Source organism: Delphinus delphis, chromosome 13 (genome assembly GCF_949987515.2).
Source record: "Delphinus delphis chromosome 13, mDelDel1.2, whole genome shotgun sequence".
Lineage (NCBI taxonomy): Eukaryota > Metazoa > Chordata > Mammalia > Artiodactyla > Delphinidae > Delphinus > Delphinus delphis.
Window position 1 is genome coordinate 88,549,934 of NC_082695.1, and position 21,557 is coordinate 88,571,490.

General features: G+C 57.9%; 1 protein-coding gene across 4 annotated transcripts in view; it reads left to right on the forward strand.

Moving 5' to 3' along the window:
* Positions 1-21,222, forward strand: part of CTDP1 (CTD phosphatase subunit 1) — a 39,243-nt gene extending 18,021 nt beyond the window's left edge. For 3 of the 4 annotated variants that reach the window (XM_060029262.1, XM_060029265.1, XM_060029264.1), the window contains exons 11-13: positions 4,665-4,827; positions 13,046-13,230; positions 20,488-21,222. In XM_060029262.1, coding sequence (XP_059885245.1) covers positions 4,665-4,827; positions 13,046-13,230; positions 20,488-20,629 — 490 coding nt within the window. In that variant the 3' untranslated portion in view covers positions 20,630-21,222. Of the gene's footprint in view, positions 1-4,664; positions 4,828-5,557; positions 6,370-13,045; positions 13,231-20,487 lie in introns of those variants that run through there. The other variant, XM_060029266.1, reaches the window with a different exon arrangement.
* Positions 21,223-21,557: the final 335 nt, after the last annotated feature.

Consider the following 21,557-nt stretch of genomic DNA (forward strand, 5'->3'; position numbering starts at 1 on the left):
GACGGCCTCTGCGATTCCGAATTCCTTTTCATTTACCCTTTGTTTGTCGTGTGCTCTAAGTTGTGAACGTTTTGTTTTCTTCAGTAACGGTTTTATTTTGAGACAATCGTAGACTCACAGGCAGTTGTCAGAAGTAGCAGATCCCAGGGACCGTCAACCCGCTGCCCCCATTGGCGTCATCTCACAGAACTGGCCGTAGGGTGCAGCCAGTCTCGAGCCGGGACGCCAGCACTGGCCTGGTCCAGACGCAGCATCCAGCCCCACCGGGCCCCCCGGCCCGTCTCCAGCCCTCCCAGCCCCACCCCCAAGCCTCACCCGGCCACCACTGGTCTGTCTCTGTCCCTGTACTCCCGTCATCCCGAAAACACGGAGTAAGTGGAATCACAGGGTGTGCAGCTCCACTCAGCACAGTTCCCTGGAGATTCTGCCCCGATGTGGGCGTGTCCGCTGCTGAGGAGTGTTTCGTGGAAAGAGGTGCTGCGGCTTCTGTGGCGCTCACCCGCGGAAGGTCATCTGGGGCGTGTCCAGCTCTGGAATGTTACTGATACGGCCGCTGCTGTTGTAAACGTCTTTGTGCGTCTCTGTTTCTCCTGAATCAGCGCCCAGGAGTGGGACTGCTGAGTTGTACAGTGAGTGTGTTTAGTTTTACAAGAAGCCGTCCAGTTTTTTCCTGCAGTGGTGGTACCTTTTACGTCCCCACCAGCGGGTGGGGGACATCGTTTCTCTGCATCTGGTGCCCCCGTTTCCATTTGAGCCTCCCTGAGGGTGTGGGACGTGTGGTTTCATGCTCACCCTTTCTCTCGGCCCTTTGCCCCTGTGGAGTCTCCTCAGCGAGATGTCCCGTCGCCTGCCCATGCATTCGAGGCCCTTAGGGTGTCTCAGGTCCTTGTCCTGCGTCAGTTGTGAGCCTTGTGGAAGCTTCTCGTGCTCTGAGGATGCCTTCCACCCTCTTAACAGCGTCGTTGGCAGAACAGACGTTTCCCGTTTCGGGGAGGTTCTCTGACTGGTGGTCTTTCCGTGAGTCATGCTTCGGTGTCAGGTCTGTGGACCCTGCCTGGCCTGGATCCTGGTAGCTTCCCGTGTTGTATTGAAGTCCGTGGTCTGTTCCGAGCGAGTTTTGGCCTAACGTGAGAGGTCTGAGGGTGGGGCCGTTTGTGGGCAAGGCCCTCTTTTCTCCATGGGCTTGTTCTGCACCTCTGTTGGACTCAGGGGACCGTATTCCCGTGGGTCCGTTCCTGGGTTCTCTGTCTCTTCCAGTGGTTGGTGGGCATTTTTGCCTTTTTCCTAGTCTGAGGGGGGAAACGTTGAGCCTCGCACCGTCACACGTGGTGTCGGCTGCGAGTTTCTGTAGCTGCTCCTCCTCGGATTCCTCCCGTCTTCCCTGTGTTTCACCGAGAATGGCTGTTGAATTTCTTCATTGCTTTATCTGTGTTGACCTCAAGCTCACGCAGTTTTTCTTCTTTGGCGTGTTACTTGAGTCGTGTTTCCCTTGTAACTGGAGTAGCATTTCTCTCACTGCTCTCAAGATTTTTTTCCTTGTCTTGAATTGCAGATTTGACGGTGATGTGTCTTAATATGGATGTGGGCGTTTATCCTGTTGCGGATTCACTTAAGAGTCTCGAATCTGGAAGTTTCACGTCGTTTTTTTCCAAATTTGGGGCATTGTTTCCGGCCATTATTCTTCAAGTACTTTTTCAGCTCTGCATGTTTCTCCTCTCCTTCTGGGGCACCAGCAGTGACATGATCGTGGACTCTCACTGTCGTCACGTGGGCCTGAGGCTGTGTGCGTTTTTCCTCTTCAGTCTGTTTCCTGTCGTTTACATGGAGTTACTTTCTAGGGTGTCTTCAGATTCAGATTTCCTTCCCTCTGTCCGCTCTGTCGCGACACTGAGCCCACCTAATGCATGTTTTTGTTTGTTTTCACTTCTAAAATTTCCATTTGGTTCTTCTCTTTATCTTCTATTTCATTCCTGAGGCTTTGTTTCTTTCATTTATTTCAAGCGTGCTTGTAATTGCTTATTGAAGCATTTCTTTTTATTGAGGATACTTTGGAATCTTTGTCAGACAGTTCTGTCATTTCTGTCACCTCAGTTGACATCTCCTGATTGTCTTTTTTCAGTGAGTTGGAGATCTTCCTGGCTCTTGGTGTGACAGGTGGTTTTCAGTTGAAACCTGGAGACAGGTCTCTTTCTGAGAGTCTGGACCTTGCTGAAACCTTCTGTTTAGCTGGCTTTCGCAGGCCATGCTCCCGCAGCAGAACTTATAAGACACCTCCTCACCCCTGCCGGGCAGCGGCAAAAAAAATCCAGGGTCCCACTTGGCCTCTGCTGACGCCGGCCTGGGGGTCACTGTTACTGCCGGGCAGCCTTGGTGCGGGGTCCACGACAGTCTGACGCCTCCCGGTTTTTGCAGGTGGGTGGGCTCCACTGACACTGCAGCGCGTTACGGACCTGCTTAGAAAATGTAGAACTAGGATCTCGGACCGGGCAGAGTCCACACACTTGACGGCGGAAGCATGACCCACAGAAAGAAAACTGATCAGGAGCTCCCTCCAAGTGAGAAACCTCTGCCCTGCCAGCGACTCTGCCGCCGGCTCCGTGACGCCCCCGCGCGGTGGGGCGAGGGGAGGCAGCAGGCGGGGTTGCTGTCCAGTCCTGTGCTGGCGGCTGCGGCTGTCGTGAGCCGGGCCTGCCCGTGGGCGTGTCCAGTTGCCGGTTCCCGGGATGAGCAGCGGGAAGCACCAGAGAAGCCACCGTGGGGCCTGGGGCTCGGGCTGTGCGTGCGGAGCCGATTCAGAAGCCACAGGGACGCTGCTCCGTCGGGGGGGGAGACGCGCGAGCAGGCGGCAGGGGCTTCGAGCTGGCCCTCCAGCTGTCCGTCCTGGGGGCTTCGTAGCCTGGTATTCACCAGGTTAGAAAGCAAAACCGAGGCGCCTTTGAAGTACTCGCTTCTCATTCATCTTAGAAGAGCCATAAACCACTGCCCGTTAACACTGTTTTAACGAAGAGTAGCTCTTCTCCAAACCCAAAAGAAACGTAATGAGGAGGGCGGCTCGTCTGCATTTCTGCAAATCTCTCTGGCTTAGCGGAAGACGGGGTTCCCACCTGCCTCCTGATCCACCTGGTGTGACCTGCCATCCAGTGGCCTCGCCCGGTGTGTCTCTAGAAGAGGGAGGATCTTGCGACTGCCCTGAGGGGGTTCTCAGGAGCCCCCAGCGTGGTGGCCGATTTTCAGCATCTTCCACGTGGAAGAACATCCTGCCTTTTCAGGTGCTTGTGCGCAGCTCAGGCTGAGCCCACACCCCACTGCCTTGAGGACCAGTCGGCCCCTGGGCCCATGAGCCTTCCGTAGGGGGTGCACGTGTTCTCACCTTCCCCGTTCTGGGTCTGAAGGGAGGCTGTGCTAGTAAAAAGGTACTTCTGCCGTTTTCCATATTCGTAAGAGGAGCTCTGGGTGGTGGGGTGACGGTAAGTGGGTGTGGGCTGAAGTGCAGCCTGATGCCCAGGTCAGAAGACAGGACAGGAAGCTCTTAAGCCGCATGGATACGTGGAGGCGGGCAAGGCGGGCGGGCCGTCGAGAGGCTGGGGACAGAGTCTGACTTCGGAAGAAGCAGGGGTCAGCGGTTTCTAGATGGTCCTTCATGTTTCTGGGTCAGAGATCTTAACCACATCAGGTAGTATGTGGTTAGCCCAGTACAGTTGCTTCCTTTCAGTTTTGTGATTCAGACTTATTATTACCACCACTTTTCTTCAGAATAACAAGGTTTTGCTACGTCGTCTTCAGTTTCCTGGTGGCCGTGAGGTGCCCACGGCCAGCTCCAGAGGAAGGCACGGCCGCCCGCTTCACGAAGCCCCTTAAGTTCTGAGGCCGTCACGGGCACTGATCCGTGTTGGGAACCTGACACGGGATGAGAGCGTGTGCGGGGGACAGGGGTGCTCTGGGGTCTGTTCCAGGTGGAACGGAGAGGGTAGCTCAGAGGACAGTCACTGTCACGCCAGCCTGGGGCTCAGCTCCAGGACAGAAGCGTTCTGGGAACAGAAGGTTGGTTCCTCATGCAGTGTTGATGTTTAATAGTTTAATAAAACCACACACATGACGCTGCATGTTCCTGTCCTCTGTGGATGGACGGACTTTCACTACGACCCAGGGCACTCTGTGTCTTAAATTCTCTGTCACATTATCTCTACTTTGTAGCCTGGATGATACAGAAATGGTTGGTTTCTCGCAGTCTTACAGCTGCTTGATCTTACTTGGAGCGTAGATAGCACTGCGGCTGGTTTCTGAGCAAGTGTTCACCGTCTCTCTGCACCTTTGCCCTTTGTTCTCAAATGAGTCCCGCCAGGCGGATGCTCGGACAGTGCGGTTTGTTGATGGGAGGAGCTAAGTGTTCACTTTTAGCCCGAAGAGGGGCGAGCCTGACCGGCCCACAGCCTGGGTGGACTCAGGGATTTGGTTTCATAAACAAACCCATATCAAGCCTGAGTAGGTACCGTCCACGAGACAGCGTGTGTTTCCACAGCTGAGATATCGTGTGTGTGTGTGTGTGTGTGTCTGTGTCTGTGTCTGTGTCTTTACTTATCCCGAGAATTGGGAATCTGATTCAGGGCTGGAAAGGTGACTTTAGACCAACTTTCCTCATACGGGGCCTGTGAAATTCCTTTCAGAGCGGTCCAGCCACATCACCAGCAGATGTTTGGTGAAGACTTGCCAGCCAATCAAGATGGAGAGCAGCCTGGTCCTTCTAGAAGGAAGCGGCAGCCCAGCATGTCGGAGACCATGCCACTGTACACGCTGTGTAAGGAGGACTTAGAGAGTATGGATAAAGAGGTGAGCCCCGGCCCGGCCGCAGCACACGCCTCGCGCGTGGCCTCACCTGGCCTTCTGGTCTCCAGGGACGTGTGGGAGAGGAGGTGACGACAGCAGGAAGTGACCAGTTGGTGTATTGGCAACATAGAAGGCAGGTTTCTGCACCGACGGGCCTGACCTCCCCCTTCCACCCTGGGGCCCACGGTGGTGTCTGGCGTTGTCACTAATAAGGGGGCTCCTGGCGTCGAGTGGGTGGGCGCCAGGGGAGCCGCCAAGCAGCCTTCAGTGCCCGGGCGGCCCCCGCGTCCTCAGGACCCAGGTTGAGACACCCTCTGCCCTCTCAGGTTGCACACCCAGATCGTGACTGGGAACTGGCTGTCACACCACTAACAGGTGTCGGGCAACGTGGGTAGAAGTGGTGTTTTTCTTCCAAATGCTTAGTTGTGGGAATAATGATAATAGGACCCAGAATCCCTTTTGAAGTGAAGATTAAATACATAGGGGATTCTCCTTAGGACCAGAACAAAACTAAACTGTAGATAATTTTGCAAGTCAGCTGTTTGTCTCTGGCCCATGAGGGAAGCAGTGGGAGCACCTGTAAGCCTGCCCTTTGTCCCTCTCACCCTGTGTCCTGTGCCTGCCCCAGGGCCTGTGTGCCCCTCGTCCATCCTAGGTCAGGCCCCTCAGAGAAGGCCCCAGCCTGTGGAAGGTGGCTTGGGCAGCATGGCTCTGGGGCTGCTGTTCTACGCAGGCACCGTTGTGGACACCACACCTCACGTCCCACTAAACGGAGCTGGGCCCGGATCAGGACCGACACTCCTCCGGCCCTCGGATCTGCGTCTTAGAGACAGACAGCTCCCGCAGCCACTCAGCCACTCGTACCGTGCAGACGGAAGTCGTCCTCGGACCATCGCGGACGCCAGGGAGAGCCCTGAGGACAGAGATGCATTTCAGCTTACTTCCAGCGGTAGCAGAAGAATGTTATATTCAGTATAGAATCCTACCAGCAACTCAGACCATCATCTTCAGATGATAATTTATCCCGTGACGCTTAAACCTGCTTTCAGATGTGCTGAATTTCTCTGTTTGCCGTTCGTTTTCTGCCTTTTTGAGCATTTAGCCAGTACACTGCTGGGGTTTGTTCATAAAAATGTTTTCTCCTAGAAGAATTTTTTTAGCCGTAAGCCTGTCTTCTTGATCAAGGATGTTCCTTGTTCTACGTGAGGGACGCTCCCTGCTAGGGGTTGGCAGGGGACAGCTGGACATGCACTTCTCTCCTCCTGCCCACGCTCTCGCCCCAGTCCTCCCAGGTGGACGGGGCGGCGTCGCTGCTGGGCACCTGCAGAGACACGGTTCAGTTTGTCAAGCAGTGGCGACGATTTTGCTACTTGTTTGTTGCACATCAAAGGGTGGCGAAATCTTAACATGAAATAACAGTGTTAAATACACCTCCCATCACTCTGAAACCTGGCTTTTCTTTCAGAAATGAAAATTAGCCTTAAAACCTTCGTTTTGGCTCTTCGGGAAGAAAGGTTTTGAAGGAGAGAGAAATCCTGGACTTGGGATTCCAGCAAACATGACTTGTCGTTTTATAAATGAGGGAACCAGGGGTTGGTGTCCAGCGGTGCTCAGGGGGTCCTGCTCGATTCCCAGTGACATCTGGGCCCCAGAGAGACTGCTCGGTCAGTGCCAGGCGCCAGATGACCAGGAGAGCGGGCGCCCAGCTCTCCGTCTTCCCTGTGTGGCAGGGCGGGGGCCGTGTGGGGCTTTAGGATTTGAGGCCGGACAGAGCTGGGCAGAGACCCTGTCCACCATCTGCAGCTCTGCCCAGAGACAGCCAGGCTGTGGTCCCCAGGGTCGCACGAAGGGCGGAGGCCCCCGTGGGGCCGCAGCAGGCAGCTGAGGCCAGAGAGGTGTTCCCTCTCCTTAAAGTTCAGGGGAACAGGACTACTGAAGAGGGTGCTGTGTGCTCATCTGGGCGGTGGCTCTGAGCCTGTTGTAGTTGTAGTTTGCTCCACCAGAGGGGGCTCTTCAGATGGGCCCGGACTGGCAGCGACAGGTGCTTGTCTGCTCTGCACTTTGAGGACCATGTCTGGGCGCTCCACAGCCAGGGCGTCCCAAGCACAGACGCCTCTCCCAGCCCCCAGCCGCCCGGAACCCTTCCTTTCCAGGGTCAGCTCCTCTCACCAGGAGGCACATCTCACCAGCACCAAGGTGTTCTGTTCTCGCAGCCTGCACCTAAACCTGATTAGGAATGCCGCTGTCCTGTCCTTGTAACACGCCACGCGCAGGCTGGCGTCTCAGATGAGCATCTTTGCAGACCCAGAATCTGAGCAGAACCTCCTCGTTGCTTTTTTCAAAGAGGCGAAAGTATACGCACGTCTGGTGTGATCACCGCTGTCTTCGTCTTGTTGATGCCAGATGGTTGTATTTGTGTATTTTGGTTCACGTGAAAAAGCTGTTTGCTGAGTAGAGGCTCAGCAGCTCCCCGTCTGCCGTGGTTCAGGCACAGCCCGCATGCGGACTCTGGGCAGTGGTTCCCTTTCAGCTCCGCGGCAGCCTCCATCAGGGAGGAGATTGTTGACTTTATTTGATAGTTTGAGGGCACGCTTTGTCTATTTGGACCAGCGAGCACCATCCGTCAGCACAGCGAGGAAATCCTGTCTCATTTCCCACCTGTGGACATTAACACGTTTCACTGGAGAAGTTGAGACCTCAGGCGCAGGTTTGCTATCTGGTGGGTTAAAGCCTTTGATACGCAGTAACCAATGTGTCCGAAGGTGGTCCCTTGACCCCGAGAGGCCACCGTTGCACACGTGGGTGGCAGTTTCAGCCTGCTGCCCTCACTACCGTGGTCCATTTTGCTGCGCGTGTCACGGGGCTGTTTCCCCAGGGAGATCTGCAGAGTTGCTTAGCCCACCCCTGACGGCGGGTCCGCTCTGTGCTGGCGGCAAACGCTGTCTTGTGAGGATTATGTTCTGAATAGGACAGGCACATTTTCCACGCACTTCACAACATTGAGAAGAAGCCAGGTGATCCCAGAAGCTACCTGAAGACCCAGCTTCAGGGAGTTGGGAGGCTGGAGCAGGCATGGTCCAGCAGCGTTTTGAGTTTGTGTTCAAAAGTCAGGGCCGTTAGCACATTTGTGATTCTTTGTGCAAATTATGATGATTCTTAGGATTGATGTGGCCTTGCATTCTGCGTGGTTGCCATAAAGCTGTCCTTTCCCAGAGTCGGTGGCGTCTTCTCACAGCATGTTTTTGCTGGTGATCAGTTCTGTCAGCACGTGTTTTTGTTACCAGCAGATGCACAAGAAAAGCGTGGGAAGTTCTCACAGCGCCTGCCGTGCGGCGTCTGCTCAGCTGGAGTGCACAGTTAGCACGATGCACAGGCGGCGCACGTGTCGGGGGAGCAGATGCGGGCGCGTGTGGACGGCGCCCACGTGCCGCGCCCCCCGGCCAGTGCAGGGTTGCACTCTTCCTCTGGCGCGCTTGACGCGGCGGCATCTCATGCCTGCGGGTGCTCTGAGCGCACGGCACACCTCCCTCCTCTGCCACCTTCCTGCGCTACTCTCGCTCTGCGGTGGCCCGCGTGTGCCGGTGTGCGCGTGTCCCGTGTGCTGCCTTGGCTTCCGGCTCTGTTTCTGCTCCTCCCACTTTTTTTGTCTTCGACTGTTTGTTAGAAGTCGATCCCAGTCGTGCTGGGTGTGGGGCGGACAGCACTGCAGAGGCGTGAAACTCACGTTGCAGTCCACGGCCGGCAGGACAGAACTTTCCATCTTAGCCTGACTGGGCTGGTCACCTGCTAAAACACGAAACCCTGTTCTCCAGAGCTTCTACCAGGACATGATATTCAGGATGTCCAGCACACGATTTAACAGTTACTCAACACGCGAACACAGGAACAGGCGATTCCCAAGAGAGTGACAGCAGGCGCCTACCCGGATAGCCCAGGCGTTGGGATCGTCAGACCAGCACTACAGCAGCGGGCGTGGCCGTGGCCGTGGCCATTGGGAGAGGCACAGCCTTGAAGAGAGTGCAGACCACAAAGAAGAACCACACGGAAACATCAGGACTGGACACGCACTCAGGCAGATGCCCTGAAATTCACCAGGAGGACCCCTGGTGACGGGAGTGTCGAGGAAAGATTAAGTGAACTTGAAGACAGGGTTATAGGAATCACCCTGAGGAACAACAGGAAAACAGCCCGGGCCGGGGGTCAGCGTCTCAGGGACACCGGGGTCAAATCAGAAGTTGAATGTTTGTGTCGTCTGAGCTGATAAGCGGGAGAGATCGGTGCAGAAAAAATACTTGGGGAGATAATGGCTGAAAACCTCAGGTTTGGTGGAAGACTTCAATTTACTGCCTTTGATGGCATAGACTAGTTTGGCCAGTTGTGGAATTTCTTCAGAGGTGGTCACGACATCCAGGCTCCTTCTCCCCTGGGATGGAAGCGGGCTGTGGGAAAGGCCGGCCCAGTGGGACACAGATGGTCACGGGTTGGGGGTCGGGGTTGACGCCCGCTTGCCCTCCTGCCCCCACGCGTGGGCTAACCTGAGCTGATGTGAGGCCAGAGCACGCGTTGCTCGGGTACTGGGTGTCCTTACTGTACCCGAGCCTGAGGCGGGGCGGGCGCTCCTGGGCGGGCCGTCAGGGTCAGTGTGGGGAACAGGCTCCCGAAGTCAGCGTGTCTTAGCACCGTGCCGTGCCATCTGGGTGTCAGGAGGTGGGCAGCCCCGCAGTCGCTGTCATGGACTCCAGTGTTTTGAGGTACTGCACGTCGGGCTTCAGGAGAAACACTTGAGATTGAAGATAACGCACGCGTGGAAACAGCACGGTGGGGTAGAGGCATGTCCTGGCCTGGCTCTCACTTCCCAGAGGGCCTGTTCCACAGACTCTGCTGGGCCGGCCCGTGGGGGGCAAGTGGGTGCCAAGCGCACGGAGACCGTCGGGCCCGGCCACCGGGGCGCTTCCTGCGGAACGCGGAGCTCTGTGGGCCCCAGGAGCGCGTCCCCTCCGCTGCTGCCGAGGGGACAGCAGACTCTGGTGGCGTTCCCCTGAAGTGTGGAGTCTAGACGAGGGTCGACCACGTGGGTGTGTGCACGGCCACCTTCTGGTCCTTTTCCACATCACGGGAGCGTCGTCAGAGAAAGTTAAGTTCAATAGGCCCAGTAGTGCTTTCGGTTTTATTTCGTGAGAATGCAGCACATTAAGGGAATGACCAGGACGTTTGTTCTTCTGGCCAAGAGAGGAGTACGTTGGTGTCGGTCTAAAGACCCTTCAGGTGGTATCATTTCTACCTCACCGGAAGCGCGTTGCCTGAGACCAGAGCTTAGAATTCACGCCCGTAGTCCTCGGAGGCGTGTCCTCTTCACAGGTGGTGCTGTTAGTCGCTTAGAGCAGCTCACTCGGGCTCTGCGCGCAGCCCTCGCTGCCTCAGGTTCCCTCCCTCTGCAGGCAAAGTAACAGAATGGTGAGAAGAAAGTGCTGGGACCAGGGCTGGGACAAGGCCGTGTCCCCTCTGGCCGTTCTTGGCCTGGACTTGCTGTTTCCATTTCTTCTGTTTCTCTCTCGTCTGCCTCGCTTCACGGGTCAGAAGCTGAGATGAGTTTTACTAAGTCTTCATGACCTGCATCTTCCAAGTCGATGGATGGAAACATTCCCAAGAGCGTTTGATGTCATTCGTGCTTGCCCTTTGAGAGATTTCAGTACTTGAGGAAAAAGTGAATTTTGTATTTCTCTTCACATACTTGCTTTTAGATTTTCCCTTAATCAAGATTTTAAAATCTTTACACGAGCATTTTTAAAACAACATTTACGAAGTAAATGGTTCATTACAGATCCCTGTTTTCCAGGAAGTGCAAAGTTGTCCTCATACAGAACTTTATGTGAGGGAAGCCCGGGGAGCACACCAGGCAGGGTTAAATGAGACCAGACCTCCTGCGGGACGAGCCCGCGCTGTCCGCCAGGCCTGGTGCTAACGCCGCCGAGCCGCGAGCCCTTTGTGGGCGGCCTGGCGTGCGTTCCAGGCTGGGGTCGCCCCGCGGTCCCTGAGCTGCTGGGATTGTGTGCTTCGGGGAGATTTTAAATGATTGGCTTCTTTTAGTTCTTTCTTTTCCCCTGCGAAGGTGGGATGCAGAGTTAAAGACCTGAAGTATTTTCAGAGCAAAATTTGACAAGAGGAGGTTTGCTTATCAAAATGAAGTTAAGTACAGCCACCTAAATATACCGGTGAAGCCAATAACCTGTTAGAATTAATACAATTAGATGCTTTTTGTTAGGTGCCTTTAGTTTAACCCGAGAGGATATATTACGTGTGAAGATCTTGTGACCCCTGACGATAAAGCCAACACTTTAACTGTCAATTAAAATGTTTCCGTATTTTAACTTGTGAGGTCCCTGCGCGTTGTTCCTCCCTAGACTGCGTGTTGATAGACTTGAAATTGGATACAGTGGTTCAAAGACGTCAGCCTTGGCCTGAGCGCTCAGGGTGTGGCTGGCGGTTGCTGATCAGAGCTGCTCTGTAGAGGGGGTGCTCCCCCCCGCCCTCGAATTTAATCAGAGGGTTGAAACCCGTTCTGTCCCGTTTGCGGTGCCTTCCCCGAGGTGTCCCTGCCACGCACTGCGAGTCCACGACTCTCACAGGGAAGCGGGCCCAGTAGAGCCACGGGGAGCAGCAGGTGTGCAGGGCACACACCCAGGAGGGTGCTGTGGGCGTGGGAGGGGTGCCGAAGGGGCATCCCCTGGTCGTCCTGGGTTCTGGGCCCCACGGGAGCCTCCCTGACTCAGGGCTCAGTTAGAAGTGGGTGGTTTGCTGGAAGAAGTCAGAGTTCCCGTGAGTGAAGTCCACCTCACAGCCTTCCTTCCTTGGCGTGTTTTCTGAGCTTGATAAAGTAGCCATCCCGCCCCGTAGTTTAAAGTTCCAAAAGCCCAAGAGCCCGCGTGGGCGCAGCCCTCGTCCCCCCCCGCCGGCCGCCCTCTGTCTCGCATATGCCGCGCGGCCCCCGAGTGCTGGCTGTTAGCTGGGTTCCAGCCTCGCTGTGCTGGAGCCGCAGGGGGTCGTTCCCTGAGCGTTTGGTGCACGGTCGCTCTTGCTTGGTTGACCAGGGGTGTGGCAGTGCCCCCCTGGCTTCGCCCTGAGACCTTCACCCGCAGCCGCAGCCAGCAGTCGAGAAACACAGGACGCGCACGGCCCACGGGACTCCCCGACGCCACACGCAGTCGTAAATGGGGGGTCCCGGGTTGTCACGCGTCCTTCTGACCAGCCGGCCGCCTGTCGGTTCCCACGCCCCTGCCGGGGCGGCTGAGAACTTGGGAAACGCGGAATCGGGCACGCGGTCGAGGCCTGACTGGCGGCGGGTGAAGGGCACACGGGTGAGGTCGGGAGGGTCCCGGCCAGAGGCTCCCGAGCCCTGTGCCTCGGGGGTTCTAGGGAGGCTCCCTGGGGGCGGGGTGGGGTGGAAAGGTCCAGGGCGCTCATCCGCTGGTGCTTCTGGGTGACCGGCCCCACCCCAGAGTCCACCACGGTCGCCTCATTAGAGCAAAGGTGCTCCCTCGTCCAGGAGACTCCGGGGGTTTGGGAGCTCTGGCTGGGAGCTCACGGGGGCAGAGTCCGGTGAGCAAATCTCTTGTCGCTTCGCACACTTGAAGCAGCTTCACAGATCAAACTTGTTAAGTGATGACCCTGCTCTGAGGCCATAAGAACGTAGTTACGCTAGCTGACGGGACACGGGGTCTCTGCTCCTTCCTGGAAAAGGTGCTGGCGGGTCCGTGTTCAGGAAACGTGGGCCCGGCCTCCTCTCGCCGCTGCCTTCCCCTTTCCAGCGCCCCGTCCGCCGTCGTGGGCGTCAGGTGTCGTCGGGGCCCTGCCCCCTGCCCCCCAACCGCCCTCCCTTGCCGTGGCTGTGAACAGTTAAGCCTGAGGTCTGTCAGAGAAGACAGACGGGCAGGCACCCCACACGTGGCCGCGTGGGTCCCAGGACCCGGCGAGGTGGGCGTGGAGGAGGGACAGCCCAGGCCACCTCTGCCTCCCGTGGGCCTTGTCCACGCTCCTCGGTGCTGGTTGTAAGCATCCGTCTCGCGGCAGGCCCCGTGTTGGAGCTTTACGGGGTGTCCTGCGTGCTTAGTCACGGGAAGCGGGGCCCGTGCAGAAATCTGCGGTGGTGTCACTCCCGAGGGAGGGGCCGTTGCGTGGATTCTTTGGAAAGGTGATCTTGTGCTGACTCTTGGCCCTTTGTTAGGTGGATGACATCCTAGGAGAGGGCAGCGATGACAGTGACAGCGAGAAGAAGAAGCCGGGAGATCGGGAGGACCGGCAGCGGGGACCGAGGCCCGGGCAGCCTGAGGCCCTGGGGGCCCCGAGGGGGCCCACGCTCAGGTCAGCGCCACCCACCGAGAGGAATGCAGCAGACGGCCGGGGGCCCAGGTGAGGGGGCCTGCGAGAGGAAGGGGGGCAGTCGGGGGGCCCAGGAGCGGAGGGGGGCTCAGGTGCAGGGGAGGGGCTGGGAGGCGGGGGGGTTGCCCAGGTGAGGGGGTCCTGTGCGCTGCCCTGCGAGTGCCAGACACCTTCCAAGCGCCAGACACCTTCCGTGTTGATCAGTGCACTGTTGTTATCCTGCTGTATCTTCCCAGCGTTGTTACGGACCATGGTGTGTGGGTATCATTTTCAAGGCAATAGTGAAGGGGGTAAGAGACCTAAAGACGTCGGTCTGGGTGGTCCTGAGAGGGCAAAGGTTACTGTCCTGTTTCTGAAACATACAAAGCACGTTACAGGTTGTTTAGAATATTACGTTTGTGGTGCCCTTGATTTTTATCGTTTTTTATGATTCAGTTACCATTTGGGCAGATGTAACTCTTCCCCTTCACAGAGTGCACAGTGTGTGTTGTAGGTGGTGGTTCGTGCCCAGGTGTGGTCCCAGCGGCCCAGGAGCCTGCGGTGGGGCTCCTCTCCCTGAGTCCCCGCTCATGTCTGGAGGGCTGCTGTGTGTGGACCCAGGATGGGACACGGCCGGGAGCAGCGTGCTGTCCACCGATGGCGGCCCCGTGCTCTGTGTCCAGCTGCGCGGTGTGTTCGCAGCCCCAGGGTTTCGAGTGTTCAGAGGCAGGTCGTGGTGAGGACTGGCCCCCGCGTGACCTCGGGCATGTGCAGGGCATGGGCCGAGGGCAGCTGCCCACACCCGTGTCTGCCCTCGGGGTCACTCAGCTGTTGGGACTGTGAGTGCTGACGCTGAGTCAGGCAGGACGGCACGACGGTGCTTGCTTTTCCGTTTCACTGTATTTTCCTTTGCTTACTTGTCGGTATGCACGTGCATACGGATGGGTGTTTTGTTTTGCTTTGTTTTATTTTTGCCGTACCTCGCAGCATGTGGCCTCTTAGTTCCCCGGCCGGGGATCAAACCTGTGGTAGGGGAGGGGTGGTTTCTTCCGGGGTGATTCAGGCATTACGTTTGTCGTGTACCCTGTTTCTATTATTACATTGTAACGTATGATGAAATAAGTATACCGTTTACCACAGTGCAGAGTCAGTGGGCGCCCTGAGCTTGCCGTCACTTGCCGCTCACTCACAGGGTTTTGATACGAGTCTGCGAGCCATTGATTTATTACGGTCTCTGGGCAGCCAAACCTCCCTGCTAATGAGAATCTATCTGCAGCCGCTCCCCAGCGGGTCCCAGCGTCCCCACCTCAGCTCCACCCCAGATCATGAGGCATTAGATGCTCATAAGGAGTGTGCAACCAGGACCCCTCGCGTGCACAGATCCCCGCAGCGTTCATCCCCCTTGAGAATCTAATGTCGCCACTGATCTGACAGTGATGCGAGCGACGGGAGCTGCTGTAAACAGAGACGGAGCTTCGCTCTCCTGCCGTGCGGCCCGGTTCCTAACAGGCCACGGACCAGTCCGAGGCCCAGGGGTTGGGGACCCCTGCCTTACACAGTTGTTTGACCCAGCTGCGTCTTCAGCTCCGCGCGAGGGCCCCGTGGGGCTCTCGAGGGCCGTGGGGAGCTGGGCCCCTCTGAAGAGTGCGCTCCCAGAGCCCCGGGTCCACTGCTGCTGCGCCTGCCAAGTGGCGAGGAAGACAGAGCCTTTTCTCTAAGACCGGGAAGGACGGGCCGGAGTCCTGGGGCGCGCGGCCTGCTTTGTCTCCACGGAGTCATCTGCCCACACGGGAAGTAGTTCCGGGCCACGGGAGAAAGCCTTGCCTGCGGTGGTTCGGGGCTGCCACTGGGGCCAGAGGCGTGTGGCCTGCGCCCACCGCGGCTCCTCTCAGCCCCGCACGGTGCCGGGGAGTCCAGCGCCGGGGCCGGGGCTGTGGTCCGCGCTGGGCCGGCGGGGGGTGGGCGGGGGGTGATCAGGAGCCCCCCCCTCACCCCGGCCCGGGCCTCCTCACCATCCTCACTGCAGCTGCTGTTTCACACCGTGCCGTGGGGCTTGACCCCAGCTCTGTGGGAATCTGAGTTGAGGCCAAAGCCCAGGGTCCACCGGACGCCGCCTCCCCCTGGGTGGCCAGAGACCCTTGTTCCCGCCCCCGCCTGCCCCTCCGCCGCTCGGCGTCTCCCTGTACCCGACGTCGAGTCTGCCCTGCGTCGGGGCTGAGGCGCTGTGATGGGGCTTGGGAACTCACCCCTTTCTCTGCCCAGAAGCTGGCAAATGTGGTTTTCGCGCAGGTTTTATTCCTGTCAGTGGGCTCTGGGTGTAGAAGTGTGGATGCTTTGGATTTTCCCATAGTAGCATTTTTACTTGAAATTAAGTCAGGCTTGTTTGGGGGGTTTGTTTCTTGCCTGCGGGACATTTCGGTCCACGGCCTTTGCCGCGAGCGCTGGCGCCTTGCGCCCTGGGTCGCAGCCTGGCTTCTCCCGAGCGGTTGGCAGCATGTCCTGCCGGCCTGAGTGGCCAGGCTCTTCTGCGGGATCTTAATGTCACTGGAACTTGAAGGTGACTCCTGATGGAAGGACGGGGGTGGGGTTTGGGCTTGTCCACTGAGAACCGATCCACTCTTCTTTCAAATGAACAGATGTCAGACGCCCGTCTTACACACGGCAGCTGGAGGGGCACTTCCGCTCCTTGAGGTAGATCCCTGCGTAAGAAGTCAGGGCCGTGTGGCAGGCACTTGGCAGACGAGACGTCTGCAGGCGTCGGAGACGCCGCCCTGCCCCCGCCACTCGCAGGAGACGCCGACGTGGAGACGCGGCCTGGGGTCTCGTGTCGTGGGCGGTCGGCTTGGCCAGTGGAAGCCGGCTGTCTCTCCCCGAAGCCTGTTCTCTAAGTGCCAGAGAGTTTAGTCTCGGCGCCTTCCCACCCCACCCGGTCCCGTGGTGAACTAGTCAGGAGCGCCACCCACGTCTAAAGGCGAAGCTCTGACCCGCGTCCCGGGCTCCCACCGCCCGGTCCGCTGCCGCCTCCCCTTCTCCGCAGGGGTGCGGTGGCCGGGGTCCCGGCCGAACGTGCAGACGGACGGTGCGCAGTTGTGCAGAGGCCCTCACGCGTGAGAGCTGTTCTCGGTGCTGGGTGGTCACCTAGGCAAGGCTGTCTCTACTCCGCTGGGGACGTCGGTCATTTCTAAAGATGGAGGAGACGTGGGCCCGGTGTTTGCGACCAGAGAGCAGACCCAGCTCTGCTGCCGCGGTGGAGCCCGGAGGCCGCTTTGCGGCCAGCCCTCCACCTCTACCCTGTCGCTGCCTTGCCGTCGGACACCTTCTGTCTGCGCTGCCAGCTGGTGACCCTGGACCAAGGTGCTTGGCTCAGGTTGTAAATTCCCCAGGCTGTGGCTGAGGAGCTGCCCTTCTGTCGCGTGGACACGTGGCTTCCCGTCGATTCGTGTGTCGATCTGTGATGTTTAACCTGCCGTAGCCAACAGCACCGTGGTGACGCCCTGGGCCCCAGCCCTTTGCGTGTGTGAGCTCATCACACACAGTCGACTTCTGAAGGCGGGCTCGCCGAGGTCGGAAGGCCTTCGCACTCTTGGCCTGGTAGCTGCCTCAAGTTGCCCTCCGGCCGTGCAGGGTCGTGCTGGTGGTGAGGGGGCTGGCTGTCCCCCACCCTCCCTGTCACGGTGCTTCATGACGGCTTCTGGGCCCTGCAGTGTGGTGGATAAAAAGTGGCGCTGTTTTAGTCGTGTGTGCCTTTCTCTCTCCCTGCGCTGAGCCTGCGCCCAAGGCTGGACCCCAGAGACGTTGCGCTGTTGGGGGGGGGGGGGGCGGTGCCGGTGCAGCAGCTTCCCCAGAACAGCCCCGCCCTGCGGGTAGGGGAGACCAGTGCCCGGAGCGGCTGCAACGCAGTAACTAAAACGTCCAGTTTCCAGCGAAGAGAATCGTGAGACATCGGAGAGACAGAAGAATGAGCCACAGACAGCACAGAAGAGGCCGGAGAAGCTGCCCGAGAGGGCGACCGCGTATCAGAGAACAGACGGGATACGTTCCCAGAGCCGCGGAGACGGAGAATCGCCTAAGGGTCCTGGGGACAGTGTCCCAGACGGCACCGCCAGGCCCTCGGCGCGCACGTGGCAGGACTGCCAGGGACGTAATGACTGGCACCTTCCCAAATGTGATGGAGAACGTCATCTGACACATCCCGGGAGCTCAGGACCCGTTTTTCAAGTAAAAACGCTACTATGGGAAAATCCAAAGCGTCCACACTTCTACACCTAGAGCCCAGCTCAGAGGTCCCCATCTGCACGCTTCACGGCAAAGATGCAGGAAGCCAAGACCAGGACCGGGGTCAGAAGACTGCCTCAAAATAGGCGACATCACCTGAGTTCTCAGGCTTTTCAGAAACAGTTCAACAGGTGTGGCCCGTACGATTTTTCCATGGAACGTGCCCTCTCGCCCTGTGGCCCTGACCTGAGCCCACGCCCTGGAGCCCGGTGTTGTGTTACAGTGACCTACACGTGCACCTCTTTGAAGAAGCAGCAGAGCCTCCGCTGTCGTGACCGGACAGGGCAGGCAGGAGCCCACGCGCGTCCTCTCTGCCTCAGGGTCCAGACGGCCTTCCACACCCCAGGGCAGGTGCTCCCCTGCATGCACGTGGACACATGCACACACGTACCTGAAACAGCTTTTGTTAGGTAAAATAGTGACCTTACCACCTGCCATGCTGCTCTGTTCTTTTTCTTTCTGCCAAAAATACCAAGCTGGTTGTAACCAGCAATTTGAAAAATAGATGTGTTATGGATTGTTTGATCTTGTTGGTTAGACACCGGTATGAAATAATAATGTGTGTTTATTTGCCGTAGTTGCTAAAATAATTGTGCATCTTATTCAACAGCAGACTTCAGGGGCGGGTCCACGTGCCTCTTTGCAGCAAAGAGCTCAGAGGCTGGGACGTGAGGGAGGAAACGTACACGCGTGATTTATGTTCCTGTTCACGTTCTTGCTTTATTCCACGTTGAATCTGAGCTGATTCTTGAGCCTTAAATTTTCCCCAAATTAAATCTGTTAGCGTTTCTCTAGGGGACTGTGCTGTTGGTTGTGAAAACAGAATACAATTATTGCAGGCTCTGCTGAGAGGAAAGGAAGCTGGTATCAATTTTAGGCATTTACTAACCACGACTTGCAGCTGTGCCCAGTCTTTGAGGTGATCTTTAATTACTAAAACTCAATCGTGTTGGATATAGGAATACTCCAAACATTGTTTAGCCGAGACTGAAGGTTTTGCTCTTCCCAGCACAAGGCAAGGTTTTGCTCTTCCCAGCATAAGGCACTGCCGCTGCGGCCCCCGACCCTGGTCCCCAGGCCCCCGGACACGGCCGCACAAGCGGACACCGAGGTCCCAGGGTCTCTCCCGCAGGACCAGCCGGGCTCAGCACAGTCGACATTTGTCTCTCTGCACAGAGGCTGCGACAGCCGTGGGGTCCTGCCTAGCTGTTAGCTGGCGTCGCCCTGGGGGGTGGGGGGACACCCTGTGCAGCCCGTTCTGTCCCAAAAGGCTGCCCTGCAGTGGGGTCTCCAAGGGCAGTGCAGGAGGTTTTATCAACAGGACGCCCCGGGATCAGCCTCCTAGGGGCCTGCACTTCTCGTGCCCCGGGCGCGGCACCCGCCCCAGGGACACCCAGGAGGCGGGACACCCCGGAGGTGGAGGGCGGTCGGGGAGGAGCCTCGAGGACAGACCACGTCCCCACGTGCTCTCAGCGCCGCCGGCGGTGCAGCCACAAGTGGGGGCCTGGAAGGTGGGGTTCAGCCCCCTCTGCCCACCACCCGCAGCTGAGCACAGCTCAGGCCTGGGGCTGACTCTGCTCTGCTCTCGTGTGTGTTACCGCTGCCCACGCGCACACACGCGACCGCCCAGTTCTGTCCCTGGGAGGCGGTGCTGGGCACTGCCCCATGGAGCGTGGGTGTCGTTGGGGTTAGGAGAAAGCAGTCTCTCTAAACTGTTCCGTCTGCACGTCGTTTCTGAGTTTATCTGTTGTGTTCACTCAGCGAAGGGGAATCGTGCGAGCGTCTCAGCTTAATTACGCTTAACGCTTAACACCATCTTTGGCTCCACCATCTCTCGCAGATCCAGAGCTAACCCTGCAGTGTGTCTGAGGGGCTGGACCCTCGGGCCGCATGTCTGCTCAGATCTGGCTCGAGCTGGCGAGGCCCGGGCGCCGTGTCCCAGCCGTGGCTGTGCTCCAGCAGCCACCTTGGTCAGTGTTTGTCCTGAAAGCGCATCACAGGGTCCACACGGCTCCGTCCTCTTGTCCAGACCCTGGCGCCCTCCCAGCCGCCGGGTCGCTTCCCATCCACGCCCCCTTCCTGCACCGACCTCCTCCCGGTGCCGCCGGGACCTGAGAGGAGGGGTTTCTTTCGGGTTTACTTTCCCTTCCAGCCACGTGTGCTGCCGAGCCAGGCCGCAGCGGCTGGGCAGGGGCGGTGCTGGGTCGCAGTAAGCGTGCGCTTCCCCTTCGGGTCACGTGCTCCCTCCGGGGCCGGGGTCCCTCTCCTCTGACTTCCGCCAGCCTGGGGGCTGAATGTGCTTCCTGACAGGCACCTTGATTCGCTTTTCAAATTACATCATAGTATCTTTTTCAGTGTTCGTTGGCCCCTTGTTCTGCCAACTGCCCTTTTCTGTTTGAGGAGTGTTTCTCACAATTAGGTTACTCCTTGTCTGTTGTAGAAATTTCTGTGTGTATTGTAGGTCTTAGGTTATAGACGTCATAGTCTTGCACGTCATTTTCCGTCTCGTGTGTGTCTGTGACTGCTTGAGATGCCTTTTGTGTCTCTAAGAGGTAAATCTTTTGGGGGGTTTCTTCCCTTCAGAAGGTTTCCCCAAACCATAGTAGTTGTTGGGGGGCGTATATATATTCCTACGTAACTTTTCGATAAATGGTGCGACAACAGCTGTGAACTATTGATGTCCAAATGCAGAATAATTAATCGTAGCCCACAGTCAGAAATGTACTCAGCGGTTAACTCAAAATAGATTTCATAGACCTGAATGTAAAACATACACCCGTCTGCTGGCGGCTGTCCCCGCCTCCCTTCCCAGCGGCTTGTCCAGCTCCAGCTGTAGCCACCGAGCTCGCTCCGGGCCCCTCCCTCTCCCGCCCGCACACGTCCTGGGTATTTCGTTACCTGCCGGAGACAGAGGCTGCCTTGGTGCCCAGCCTGTGCTGTCAGGGCTGTTCCGGAAGCATGGGGGCTGGCGGCCGAGGGGCCGGGGAGCGTGTGCGCCACGAGCATCTCACGGTGCGTGTGCTTTCCTTGCAGGGGCCACAAGAGGAAGCTGAACGAAGAGGACGCAGCCAGCGAGTCCAGCGGAGCGTCCAGCTGCGAGGACGAGGAGGGGGGCAGCTCGGAGGCGGACGAGATGGCGGCCGCGCTGGAGGCCGAGCTTGGCGACCTCATGTGACCGCGGGGCGTGCACTCGACTCACCTCCGTCCCGGGAGCGGCCCCTCCTCCAGAGGGACATGTCTGTTTGCAGAGCTCCACCTGCAGAAACACACTGTTTTGCAGAAAGAGGTGTTTTTAGAAGTTTCACTACAAGAAAGCCTTCTTGCTAAGGACAGCGGGACAGGGAACGCGGCCATGCCAGAGATCCTGGGTGAGCCCAGCAGAGCCGCACAGCGGGACTGGAGTTGGCGCTTTTTATCAGGAAGACGGGGGGTGTGGGGAGGTGTTTTTCCTTTAATTAGGCAGCACATTGCTTAGGGTGAAGGCTGGGCGTCTGACCAGACAGAGGGGTGAGGCGGCGGCAGCCCAGCATCCGCCTGCTTTTTCACGACTGAAGCTACCAGAACATGCACAGGTTTCAAGCGAGGCCGTGCATCGGCGTGTGACGAGGACAGGCCTGGGGCCCCCAGCTGCCCCCAGGGCCCTGCAGCTCCCGCAGGCGCCGGGACAACGGGCCCCGCCCTCGCGGGCATGTAAAGTTTTGTATATCTATTTCATACGTCACCCACCAAACAGATTTTTCTTTCCTTTAATAAAAGTCCCTTTTGTAAGCCTTCTGCTCTGCCCCGTTCCCTCGTCACGGGATCCAGCTCTCGCGCCACGTGCGTGGGTGAGCTGCCCTGTCCCGCTCCCCTCCAGGGCGCTCACGGGGCCGATTCCTGGGTGAATGACCAGGGCCTTGGACGCTGAAACAGAAAAGCAGATGACCCTCTCAAGCCGGTCCGTGGCTGTTAGTCTGTCCCTTACTGCACCAAAGCTTTAGGAATGCCAAGGACCGGTGTTGTTTCTAATCACTAGATTTATGATAATTTGACCCAAGACACCCAAGGAAACCAGAGGCGATTCTGACCTGGGAGCTCAGTGCTGACAGGGTGTGAAACATCGT